This window comes from Carassius carassius, chromosome 35, assembly GCF_963082965.1.
Source record: "Carassius carassius chromosome 35, fCarCar2.1, whole genome shotgun sequence".
NCBI classification, from domain to species: domain Eukaryota; kingdom Metazoa; phylum Chordata; class Actinopteri; order Cypriniformes; family Cyprinidae; genus Carassius; species Carassius carassius.
In genome coordinates this window covers 22,459,853-22,474,209 of record NC_081789.1, presented here as the reverse complement: position 1 = coordinate 22,474,209, position 14,357 = coordinate 22,459,853, and the positions used below count along the sequence as shown (strand labels likewise).

Genomic DNA, 14,357 nt, shown 5'->3' with positions numbered 1-14,357 from the left:
TCAATGCATAACGTTCCAAACCTTCAGTTTTCGGCATTAATGTTTAGTTTAATGGAATCTGAAAATGCACAATATCATGACTGTGTGTGTGTTTTTATTACTGAATCGTTCCATAAACTAATGTCACAGGAATTTGTTGCCATGTAAAGGTTCACATTTGTAACTACGGTGAGCACAGGGATCATCTTCCCATTATAATGAAAGGAAAGTGCATGTATCCGAGGAATGACACAACAGCTGTTTTTGAACATTTGTTCTTTCACATGTCTTAATTTTTCACTTTCGTTATGCCATTTGCCTCAATAAAGCAATATGTTTATTTTGATCCTTGAGGATTTTGTTTGTCCTTTTTAAGGTGAATCTTTCATTTCCATAACTTGCGTATTAATTTATTAAAATTGCATTGGTTATTATTCCAACTTGCTTGTTAAGATTACAATATGTTAAAAGTATATTCAACAAACAGAAACATTTTAAGCAAAATGCCCATTTATGTAGTACCAACCGAGCTTTCACAATATAATTAATATTTATGAGCTACGCATTTGTCCCGCCCCGCTCGCAGTGCATGCTGGATGCTGGATGAAGCGGAAGTAGCGCTGCACGTTGACATTGCAGAGCGTCCGATTCTCACATTACACTCACAGAAAGGTGAGTTTTGCTGTCATATCTAAAGATTTAGTTAAATATATTATTATATTAAAATCTGGCTACGTTTAAAAAAAGGTGTTTTAGAGAAATATATGGTCTGGTATTCCGTGACATTGTTTGATATGAGTATGAATGATGTTGTGTAACTTATTTTGTAATTATTACATTTTGGGATTGGTAAAAGTCGAAAAAGTCGTTTTTTTTTTTACAATGTTGTATAAATGATTCAAAGTATTTATTTTAGATGTGCTCTCACTGACAGCATTTCATTTTAGTTTGTTTATCTCTTATATTATGTCAACGTAAAACAACATGCAAAGTTGTTCCAAATCTCTATGAGAGATATATATATATATATATATATATATATATATATATATATATATATAATATTATTATTAATAATTAATTTATTTAATTTTTTTGTGACCAGCTCCAAAAATGACTAACGTTATAATAAACATGCTATACTAGTAGTCCATACCACATATTCCAAGTCATATGAAACCTTATGATAGCTTTGTGTTATGAAAATATATTTTTGCATATATTCATATATGGTACATCAAACTGTTTTATAATACTTATAGTCTGGGTTAATAAAGCATGGATTTTGAGAAAGTAGATTTTCTTTGAACATCATAACACAAGTTATGATGCAGCAGGATCTACTTGACCTTCAGTGTTCTCGATCTCTTGATCTCTTCAGGATTGGTGTTCATCATGGGTGCATCTGTATCCAATCTTGCCCCAACTATTCAGGCAGAGTCTGTAATGTCAGCGCCTCATTTTAGTGGAGTGTCCCCACCCCCTGGGTGTCCCATGCATCAAGAGCCCCCTAAAAGTGAGTCATACACCATCTGTTATCATAGGATTGTACGTAATAATTATTCATAATGTGTCAAATAAACCCAGGCTCTCCACCTCCTGAGTGCCCCATGCATCAGGCTCAGACGCCACCGGCCGGCCCAGCACATCAGGAGAGAGCTTATGAGTTTGTCGAATGTCCCATGACAGCTTCTGAAGGAGCCGTCGATCCCACAAATATGGTGAGCTGGGAATCCCGTCATTAAGATGATGGTCTTTGAGATTCTTTTGGCTTATGTGTGTGTTAATGTTGCTTTAACATGTCCCACAGATGCCTCCACCAAATCAGGTGCCCGCCCCGGACCAGCCATTCTCTCTGTCCGTGAAAAGAGAGGAGTCTAAAATCCCACGATCAAGCACAGGCCAGAACTGGGTTTATCCTTCTGAACAGATGTTTTGGAATGCAATGCTGCGGAAAGGGTGAGTTTACCTTTATGTTGTCTGTACCAGACACGTGTCCTGTTTATTTTTTTGGAGAGCTCTAAGTGGACCAGATATGCCATTTGGCTTCGCTTCAGGATGTTTGTGAGTGCTGTAACTTGATTACCTAGATAGAACAAAAACTAATAGATTAATTCCAATAGAATTTGATATTAGTTTTTGAACACCAGTCTTCTGCTCATTAAGGCTGCATTATATATATATATATATATATATATATATATATATATATATATATATGTATGTATGTATGTGTGTGTGTGTGTGTGTGTGTGTGTGTTAAAATATTAGTGTTTTAAAATAAATATTAATCAACATTATTTATTGGCTCAGTTGCCATCTTATATCTTTTGTTTTTCTATTTTACTTGTTGCTGTGCATTATCAGATTGCTTTCTCAGTGTGGTATATGCAAAATTCTGCTTCATATTTTGGTCAAATTTGGTATTTTGGCAGGCAAATATTTGGTAGGCAAATTTTTGCCTTCTGTTTAGGGAGTGCCTCTGTTTCCTTAAAATGCTCTCAAGATAAGCAGCACATTGTTCGGAAAGGAGATATTGTTTTGATACTATGCAGAAAAGACAAGAGCATGTTTTGCACACTTTGGAAGGGAAATCTTGTCTTTTTCTGTGCTGAATTACTGTAAATTACTAATTGCTGTTTTTTATTTTATTTTGCTAGGTGGCGTTGGAAGGATGATAGTCTTGCTCCAGAAGACATGGCCAATATAATCCAGATCCACAATCGTAACAATGATCAAGCCTGGCAGGAAATCCTGAAGTGGGAGGCGCTGCACGCCAGGTACCTACAAACACAACTCTCACTTTCACATGAGCAGTGACTTTAAACATTTTTTTCCTCAAGAAATATATATATTTTTTATTCAATAAGGATGCATTAAATTAAAATCGAATTTAAAATTAATTAGTGCTGTCAAACAATTAATCGCGATTAATCGCATCCAAAATAAAAATTTTTGTTTACATTATGTATGTCTACTGTGTATATTTATTATGTACAGTATATATAAATACACATACATAAAGTATATATTTTAATAAATATTTACATGTGTATATACATTTATATTCATATATTTAATATTATATATAAATATATTGAATACATGAACAATTTTTTTCTTAAATATATGTATGCATGTGTTTGTATTTATATATACATAATAAATATACACCGTATACACACATATATTATGTAAACAAAAACTTTTATTTTGAATGCGATTACCGTATTTTCCGGACTATAAGTCGCACTTTTTTTCATAGTTTGGCTAGTCCTGCGACTTATTTATCAAAATTAATTTGACATGAACCAAGAGAAATGAACTAAGAGACATGAACCAAGAGAAAGCATTACCGTCTACAGCCGCGAGAGGGCGCTCTATGCTGCTCAGTGCTCCTGTAGTCTACACTGAAAATATAGAGCGCCCTCTCGTGGCTGTAGACGGTAATGTTTTCTCTTGGTTCTTGGTTCTAAATAAATGCGACTTATAGTCCAGTGCGACTTATATATGTTTTTTTCCTCATCATGGCGTATTTTTGGACTGATGCGACTTATGCGACTGATGCGACTAGTCCGAAAAATACGGTAATCGCGATTAATCGTTTGACAGCACTTAAATTAATGCTGTTCTTTTAAACTTTCTATTCTTCAAATAGTCCTTACAAGAGTACTTCAGGAATAAACTGCATTTCAGCATATATATATATATTACAGACCAAAAGTTTGGAAACATTACTATTTTTAATGTTTTTGAAAGAAGTTTCTTCGGCTCATCAAGCCTGCATTTATTTGATCAAAAATACAGAAAAAACAGTAATATTGTGAAATATTATTACAACTTAAAATAATAGTTTTCTATTTGAATATACTTTAAAAAAATAATTTATTCCTGTGATGCAAAGCTGAATTTTCAGCATCATTACTCCAGCCTTCAGTGTCACATGTAACATCCAGTCTATCACATGATCATTTAGAAATCATTCTAATATTCTGATTTATTATGAGTGTTGGAAACAGTTCTGCTGTCTAATATATTTGATCAATAAAAGCTTAAAAAGAACTGCATTTATTCAAAATAAAATACAAATTCTAATAATATATATTCTAATAATATATTTTCTTTACTATCAATTTTTATCAATTTAACACATCCTTGCTGAATAAAAGTATTGATTTTATTTAAAAAGAAAAAAAAAATTACTGACCCCAAATTACTGACCAGTAGTGTATATTGTTATTACAAAATATTTATATTTTAAAAACAGCTTCTTTTTTTTTTTATTTTTATTTATAAAAGTATCCTAAAAAAGTATCACATGTTCTGAAAAAATATTAAGCAGCAGAACTGTTTCCAACTTTGATAATGAATCATCATATTAGAATAATTTCTAAAGGATCATGTGATAATGATCCTAAAAATTCAGCTTTGCATCACAGAAATATATTATAATTTAAAGTATAATAAATTCAAAAACAATTATTTTAAATTGTAATAATATTTCACAATATTACAGTTTTTTCTGTATTTTTGATCAAATAAATGCAGGCTTGATGAGCAGAAGAAACTTCTTTCAAAAACATTAAAAATAGTAATGTTTCCAAACTTTTGGTCTGTACTGTGTGTGTGTGTGTGTGTATATATATATATATATATACACACACACACACACACACAGTACATATAAATATATATATATATATATATAAATAAAAGTCATTTAATAATAAAAGTAGAGTAATAATATTTCACTACTTTTACTGTATTTTTAATCAAATAAACAGCCTCGGCTAGAATAACTTCATACTGTATTACAATGTGCTTTAATTCTGTGTTTTTATTGTTAGCAGAAATAATGGTGACTGATAATAAAGTAACTTATGATTCCAAGCACATTTTAATCAGTTAAAAGCTTCATCATCACCTCGGAAGCCCTGTTGCTGTCAGATAAGTGAGGTGATGATATGGTGTTAGTCGTTGGATGGTCAGTGACAGTGTGATCTGCTTTGTTTCTGGCAGCGAGTGTCCATGCGGTCCGTCTCTGAAGAGATTCGGGGGCAAAGCCAAAGAGTTCTCGCCCAGAGCCAGAATACGTCATTGGATGGGGTGAGATATAAAAATAAATCCTAAAGGAAGTGTTTAAAAAGCTACAGAGGGCTTGATTTTTGTCTGTCAACTTACTCTGTAGATATGAACTGCCTTTCGACCGACACGATTGGATCGTAGATCGGTGCGGAAAGGAAGTCCGGTATGTCATTGACTACTACGATGGGGATATTAATAAAGACACCTACCAGTTTTCCATCCTGGACGTGCGTCCGGCCTTCGACTCTCTGCAGGCCGTCTGGGATCGGATGAGGGTGACCTGGTGGCGCTGGACATCATAGAATCCTTTATAAAACAGTTTTAAGATTTCTTCATCACTATAAGACATCACAGATTATTCGGTTCCAGTATACTAGGATCTGTGTGCTGCTGAGTTCTGACTGTAAACATGAATCTTTGCAAATTGTTGCACATTGAGAGACCAGGATCTAAAGGATCTAAAATCAATCAGTTTTTTTTTTCCTGCTTGTTGAGTGAAGGTTATCAAACTGAAATCTTATTCAGGGGTTAAACATATCCGCTGGTTGTTTTTCTCTCTCAAAGGCTGATTATTGAGTGTTTTAGTTCATGTTGAGAGCGATTGGCAGCTGTTGGCGTTTGCAGCCAATGGTTTGGTGTTTTTTTTTTCTTTTGAATGTAATTGATTTCAATGAAGCATATGAAATAATGTGTTTCGTCGGTCAGCTTCCATATTCACTGTTGTCAGATTTAAAACATAATTTCTTGTACCTACTGTTTGAGTTTATTTATTTTGTACAAACTGCTTTATTACTCTGTGTGTGTGTGTGTGTGTGTGTGTGTGTGTGTGTGCTGAAGTGTTGCTAATGATGTTCTTTTCAGTGAGAGTGTTTCTGCTATATTTTCCCAGATTTCTCTGATTAAATATCAAATTAAAAATCAAGTCTTAAAGTACACGTGCTTGACTGTTAGTTGCTTCACTTTTTCACTTTCCAGAGTACACCAGTAGGTGGTGCACTTTCCTCAGAAAATAGTGATAGTGATTACTAGTGATCATATCTATAGTCAGCTATGAAATAGAGGAGGGCCATAAAGGTTTTAACATCTTACTCAAGCACAGATCTGCTTGTACGAGAAAAACGAAAAATGTAACCATTTTATGAAATAGTCATGATCAAAAGGTTATCCCATGAACAAAGAGAGATGAACAGTGAAACTTGCATATAATCTGGAAGATATAATATGGAAGGCAAAGATTCAATACATGGTTTTGATAATCAATTATGTTGATGCCAAATATCACAGTGCAATTTTATTCCACATTGGTGTGATTCTAGAGTAAATGGATATTGCATTGTATTGATTTGAATATGATGCACTGCAAGGTATTTTATTTATTTAAAATATTAAGTTGTCTAAAACTACAAACCTTCATTGCATAGATGTTGATCGATGTTTTCGCCTTACTGTAGTCAAATGCATATTGCACACTGAACAGTTGACTGATATATGAAGAGTCATATGGATTCAGACTAATTATACCATAACATACATAATCCTTTATTAGACTGAAATGTGCGGTTTATGATTTTACTAAACTTTTTATTTTATTTACTTGTATTATTTGAACTGTTGAACTGTGAAAGTTGTATATCTATTAGTTTTTTGTGGTTATTTCATGGTTTAGGATATTATTGACTTTTGTTTCAAAGCAACAGTGCTACTTAAATGTAATACTACGATGAGAATTTTCAGAGAAAAGTTGTTGGATCTGCAAAAATGGAAAAGATCACATTTAGAATAACAGTAAGAAGGTCACACCGTTTTTCGTTGTAAGTTGTGTTTTGGGGATTTTTGTTTTGTTTTGTTTTGGGTTTTTTTAGACCTCCTTGAATCCTTTGTACAGATATGAACCGGTCTCAAGACGAACAGCAGTTTCAGATGACATCACTTGTACAGTATGTTTATCCTGAAAGGTGATGAAGTCCCTCCTGGTTCTTCGTGTCTGTGAATAGGTGTGTGAAAGAAACCTTCACTCATGGTGCAGAATAACCTCATTCTCTGGGGAAAGGTTCCCCGTCTGCGTTCTTTGCAGATGGAAAGCTGATTTTGGTGAGTTTCATGAGCAGTTTTAGCTGTGACTGATCATGATGCTGTGTTTGAGGGTCCATTGCCTGCTTTTGAGTAACGTGTGTGTGGGGACAGATACTGTATGTGTGTATTTGGTTTTTGATCTGGGTTTCTGTTTGGCAGGGAACCAGAAAAGCCCCTTGTAGTGCACAGAGCAGATCTCCAAACAGCCCGTGGCAGTGGAGTCTGGCAGGGCGATTCAAGCCCCCTGCAATCCATCCAGTCTGTTTCATTTACATACCAAAAGATGCCCAGCTGTGCCAAGTACAATAACCAGGCTTTGTCTGGAGTCCAGAACTGTAACATTAATTACGGGAAGGAGTAACAGTTGGAAAGTTTCTAGCTCGCGGGTCACTGGTGTTCCTGACATGTTTTTGCTTCTGTATTGATTGTACTGCATCCAGAGTGATGCTGATGGAAAGCCTTGTGTGTTGCAGATTCTGTCCCACTTATTTGTAGTTGCTCGGTTATGGCGACAAGCTTGTTTGAAATTTGTTAGTGAGTGCAGGGTTATTATCGTTAACTAAAATTAAAACCATCAGCATTTTCATTGCTTGAAACCGAAGTTAAAAAATCTAATCTTCAGCTTATTTTATCTCAGCTAGTTATTTCATTTTTGTTTAGTTTTAAGTTAACTAAAGTTGAACTAAAACCAAAACTTAATGTAAACTATATGAACATGTTTAAAAAAGAAACCGAATAAGAAAAATGACAGACACAGCAATTATAAAAAATGTAAGTAAAATCAAATATAAAAATCAAATCTAAGTCAAAATATTGGCAGAAACTATAATAGTATGTATCTGATTGAATGTCACTGTGAAAATATCCTACCACCTTTCTGTCTGGTTATAGGATGAATGCACATCTTCAATAAGCTTGGTTGACAGAATTTGCCGCATAATATTGATTACCTCAAAAATGTATTTCTATTTGTCCCAACTTTACATTAAAAAAAGCAGAACTTACAATGGAAGTGAATGAGGCTGTAAAAAAAAAAAGAAAGAAACCGTTTTAAAAGTATAGCCACAAGACACAATAAAATTGACTGTTAAAATTATTTAAACAGATCTATAGATCAAATAACAGTTGAATAATACATTTAAATGCTTTGATAGAATTTTCAGCTTCACATATTTCGGCTTTTATATCCTCTAAAAAATCTCATATCCTCCATTTTAAGTGCTTCCGTGTAGCTTTAAATTCTGATATTAATATTATTATTATTATTTATTTTATTTTTTTAAATGAGGGCTCAGTCAATTTTTATTTTATTTTAACCAACATTATGCCGCAAATGCTGTCGATTAAACTTAATTTGTATTAAACCCGTATAATTCCTATAGGCCACACTTAAAAATGTATAAATGTCATTGAATATCAATCTAGTTGGCATTTACTGGTAGGAAAGATAACGCAAGCACACTTACGTGTTATATAATGCAGACATTCATACATTTTTAAGTGGCACAAGTGTTAAAATTGGCTTTGGGGTCACTGCATATTTATACAAAATGTGAATATGCTCTACAGGTATCTTCAACAGTGAGAAATCTGAATCTGCATGTATGTTAGTGTCTTATCCCTAGTTTAATAATAATTCAATAAGCAGCTGTTTTAAATGCAAATCCCATCCATGATTTGCATCCGGACCACTTCTCCCACACACTTTACCATAAACAAAAAAATAACACACTGGAGTTGGAAATTGTGCTCTTCCTACATAATAAAGAAAACAACATTATGCTGAATCTAAATGAATGCATGCAGGGTGTTTAAAGGCTGTCAGTTGGAGGCCTGCAACAGGAAGACAACAGTCCCACAGGAAGCTTTACTGCACTTAAGAGTTTGATTTGAAAGTGAAATGCAGTAACCATGGAGACAATTTTATGACACCCAAGTACCATTTTGCGCAATCAGCGTGGGTTTATTCTGCATACATCATTTATTTTCTTTTGCAGTTATATTATACATCAGGGATATTTGATTGCACTTCTCTAAATTTCTTCCCAGTAAAGGCTTCAGTGGTCAAAATGTTGAATGAAATTAAAATATCAGGATTATTATTTTTAATTTTTTTTGTAAATGTTCACAAACACAGCCATAATACCTTGCAAAAGAAAAGTATACCTCATAAAAACATCATTACATTTTAAATAGTCTCTGCTCATTAAATCAGAAATGATGATCTTATCATTTATTTGGTGCTTATTTAAATGGTTTCAAAGCAGATTATAACGAAACAGATTAACAGTAAAAAAAAAAGAAATGTCATTTAGAGTTTTTTATTGTTTTTTGGTCAGAAAATGACAATTGGTCAAAAGAAATGTTTTCATTTGTTTTGATTGAAAGTCAGGGTTATTCCACCAAATATAGATTTCTTAACTCTTCTGAAGTTTAAAAAGGGGTATTGTGTTGTATAAAGATGAATATAAATATGTCTGAAAACATGGAATTTTTGGTTTGTTTGTTTGACCAATTGTCATTTTATGCAAAAATGCAAAAATTGGATCAGTTGTTTACATCATAAAACAAAAACAACCAAGGCTATCTCACGACCAATTCGTACGTATTTTACGAGGTTGGCTAATTCATACAATTCGTATGACCTCACTCGTACGATTTTGTATGATTTTTCCAGACCCCAGTGATGGGAAAGTTTAGGGGCGGGGTAAGTTGAAGGTCATTCGTACAAATTCATACAAATTGTGCACCTCGTAAAATATGTACGAATTGCCGTGAGATCAGGCTGAAACAACCTATTTATTGCCATTAAAAAATTACTAAACCTACACATAGGAGTCTGATAAAAATGCTAATAAAATATACTTTATATAAAGCTGCTTATCCTAAACATACCTTAATATATACAATATATATATATATATATATATATATATAAAATACATCCAATATCTATTTTCAACATATATTTTGGGGAAAATACCTGCTTATTTATTTTATATTTTTATTCATTATTTCTGAATTTTCAGTCTTACTGATGGATGTACATTGTGTTGAATTAGACATGTATAATAAGGAGGTGCATATTGGCCTGTTTAGAAGGAAATGTTGAGTTCTTGGTAAATTCAGTTATTTAATCTTTTTTAAATCGTGTATTTGAAGTGTATAACAAAACAACATTTATGGCATAATTGATGTGCTTTCTTGATTAAACTGCTCAAAAACAAGCAGGTAAATATATATTAAAAAACGCGACAAATTCTAGCCAAATACGTGCAATGCCAAGGCAAAGCAGGACCACAGAAATTAGAGAAGAGATTTTTATCCTTGACACAAGAAAGTTAGGGGGTCTTTAAGGCGCTTAGGGTCCTAGCGGCCCTCAGGCTGCCGAAATCCACAGCCGTCAACATTCAGCATTCAGTCTGACTTCCTCACCTCGGATAATTTATGCACCCAGCACACCGCCAGAGGGCTTTTGAATACATTAGGAGCCACGGCTGGACCTCACACTGTTAGTCTGTGTGGGCACCACAGGTCATGTTCTGAAAGGACCCTACTAGTTTGTGGCCAAAGGATTGGCACGGATCCATCTCAGACGTTCCCTCCAGGGAGATCTGATGCGCAGCCCGCTGGAAACAGAGAGAGACGGTGAGAGCCTTCCACGAGACCTAATCAAACCAGTTTCAATTTGTGCTGTGGGCTTATGACAGCACTGGAAGTGACGCAGCACGCTGAGATAGACAGGCCTTCTGCATTGTTTTTTAATGAGCTCTGATGGAAACAGGTAGAAATTGGAGCAGCTTAATAAGTACAGGGTGAAAGCAGCTCATGTATAATGACTAGCGCAATGATCAGACATCCCACCCTCCCCCCAGATCAATAAACTCACCCTCTTGTGTGGCGTCTTATTGCGGTGAGGAAAGATGAAATATCAGCAGCTTTGGAACAATTGATTTGTCTTCGATTGTTTGCACCATCGTGACCTCATTTTCTGTCCTATCACAATTGGCTGGGTGCCTCATCCTGTCTGATTGGCTTTGCTCATGACAGAAAACGGGCTCCAGTCCTTACCTACACTAATTATTTCTAAGATTTGATGTTGAAGTCATTAAATGTAACCCGACATTTGGAGCCACATCGATTCATGTGATTCTGTAGTGAATGTTTCTGAAACCACGACTGAGTTTTATGATTGTTAGGCATTGTAGTTCATTTGGACACAGGACTGTGTGTGATTGGATTTAAAGGGTTGTTAAGGTTTTAGGATATAAAAGCACATTAAAGTATCCATATGAATGGCACGGCATATTTCATGTTTTCTGAAGTTATAGAAAAAATGTGTGTGACTTTTAACCCTGGTGAACAAATAATTGAGACAGTGAGTAGAATAGAATCAGCCTGTTAAGAGAATAAATAATTCAGACAGGTTGTGTGAACTGAATCAATGATTCATTGAAAAGATTAGACTCTAATGAATCATTCATTCTCAAATCGGATATTGCTTCTTTCCTCATGAAATAACAAATTGTTGTAATAAATAACAGCAAAAAAAAAAAAAACATTACATACATACATTATTTGTTCCTTATGTTTGTACCCAAAATTCAAAAATGTTTTATAGTCAAATGTATTGTATGTATGTATCCCTCATTATTAATTATATATATATATGTATATATATATATATATATATATATATATATATATACACACACAAATACACACACACACACACACACACACACACACACACACAAACACACACACACACACATATATATACGTACATTTACATTTGCTCAAATTATCTGTCTTTTAACATTTTTCTACCATTTTACTATTTTGCAAATTATGTTCAACACAGACTGTATATACTGTATACATTTTCTATATGGTAATATAACATTTTCCTTTAATTAATTTCCCCTTAATTATTTCTTTCTTCATAATGTTTCTTAACATGTGGTCTCAGAATCTGTTAACCCCACTCTACGCACATATAGATTTTTATGTATGATATATCATTTTTGCTAACATAGTAATATTTTTCAGTTTAGGGTATTGAGAAATTCCATTGATTTCCACACCGACCATATGTCTGATCGCACTATCCATCTCTTTCCTGGCTTCCGGCGTGTTTTAGTTAAATAAATTCTTGATGTTGAATCAAAATGATCTCTTTTGGGTGTCTGAAGAGCTCAGTGGATTAATTATTCCCGTCTCATTGTAATGGCCAACCATGGTGCTCCTATCCGACCATGAGTGGTAATAGCTTTTGATGATGATCTTTTATCCAATTACTGACTGGTGACCTGTGAGTCTACCTGTGTTTGCGGGCTCAGGTTGGATTCATTAGCGGGATAAATCTGCTCCTGACCCGCTGGATTGGACTGGATTTTGGGGCCACGGGAGGGGACGAGCAGCTCGTGTTTTCTCAGGAAAAGGAAACGTAAGATTGACACCCCTCCCCCCATTCCAAGATATCAGCTCTGTGGCTGTGATAAATGGTAATGGCTGAGGGACCCTCTGACCCCGTTCAACAGGGACCAGGTCTGATAGACAGAGAGAAGACAAACAGCACAATGGAGAAGAGGAAAGACACTCCTGCCCCTCCAGGTTAGGAGCCCGGTGGCCCCTGGGAGGAAAGATGTACACAGAGCCTTTTCCGAGCACGGCTGCTATTATCTCCGCAGGTCTTAAATAATAACAGTGTGTGTGAGAGACAGAAGCTGCGGGGAGATTACTGTAATCAGACCATACAGTACATGAACGGACGCCCTGCGGCACAGCAGTAGGTGGGATTCTGGGATGTACGCTGGATGTTGTCTTCCCGGAAAGATTTGAAACTCAAAATGAACCTTTTCTGCTATGGTTCAACTCATTTTCTCTGCTCCGTGATGAAGGAGAGTGAGAACTTCAACTTTAAAGTGTAGGTTTGTGATGTTCTCTGTGAAGTGATGACCTTTAAAATGATGTGGGCGGGTTATTAACGTGCTTCATTAAATGTTTTTATATGCTGGGGGTGAAAGGAAAGTGATTACGGTTTTAAAATTAGTATTGTGTTTACATCAAGTTTCACATTCTCTGTTCACGGGCTTCATTAGTTACATTATTAGCTTTAATCTCATTAAAAACATATCATACTGAATAAAGTGAATAAAAAAGGAGGAAAAAAAACTAGTTATTTCTGCAGTAATAAAAAAAAGTATACAGTGACCTCAGAAGTATTTGGAAAACTGAATCATGCCTGAAATGTATGAATATCATATTATGGGTGATGAAAGGTTCATATTTCGGTTTTGGGAGTCCCCAACAACAGGTCGATATGCAAACAAAGGTCAAATAATAATATGCATCTTATAATATGCATTTAATTTGACCTTTTTACCACTTTAAAACAAGTGGCATCTGCAAACCAGGGTTGTTGCAGTTAACTAAAACTAAAATGTGAAAACTTGAAATAAAATAAAACCAATTAAACTTAAACATGATTAAACACTTGGATTAAAAAACAGATACAATTATAGCTTAATTCTAAGACTGAAATAATATATAAAAACTATATAAGCATATAATATATATATATATATATATATATATATATATATATATATATATTTAAAATGACACAAACACACTACTAAATTATTTAAACTACTAAATTATCATTAATTAATGTACTTAAAAATGAATTAAATAAATGTAGTTTGATACTGTGGCTAATGCCGTGACATTCATGAAGCCAATTGCACAGCCAATTCAATAAATAAAAAAGCAAAACATAAAAACAACAACAACAACAACAAAAAGGATTAAAGGTTTAAAAAAGCACTTTTTTCCCCAGGAATAATATGAATTTTCCAGGAAGAATATGGTTCTGAACTGTGTTAGCCTACCTGATTACAAACTGAATGATACTTTAAAAATCCTCTAAATACCATGCTAGTTTCGTCCAAGGTGCAGATTGGAGGGTTAACTAACATCCTCTCACAAGTGAATACATTTTAAGGCATTCTTTAAATAACCTGTAAATATTTGACAGCATATTAACAATACTTCCGTAGAGTTTGATGTCTCACAGTGTTTTTATACCGGCAGTGTCCTGCGGCTAAGTGCGTTTACAAGTCAGTCCCCTGCCCTTGTCAAATTAGCATTATGGTTTCTTAATTACAAAAACAGCCAGATTACAGTAGCTCATTAGCAAGCACCCTCCTGCACTC

The 14,357-nt window shown here is 34.3% G+C and overlaps 1 protein-coding gene across 1 annotated transcript; it reads left to right on the top strand.

The window, feature by feature from the left end:
* Positions 1-528: 528 nt before the first annotated feature.
* LOC132116237 (holocytochrome c-type synthase) lies at positions 529-5,502 on the top strand. The gene is made up of 7 exons (XM_059524966.1): positions 529-651; positions 1,361-1,495; positions 1,567-1,700; positions 1,790-1,938; positions 2,640-2,759; positions 4,999-5,085; positions 5,168-5,502. The coding sequence occupies exons 1-7, from the start codon at positions 576-578 to the stop codon at positions 5,364-5,366; spliced, it is 900 nt and encodes a 299-aa protein (XP_059380949.1). The 5' UTR covers positions 529-575; the 3' UTR covers positions 5,367-5,502.
* Positions 5,503-14,357: the final 8,855 nt, after the last annotated feature.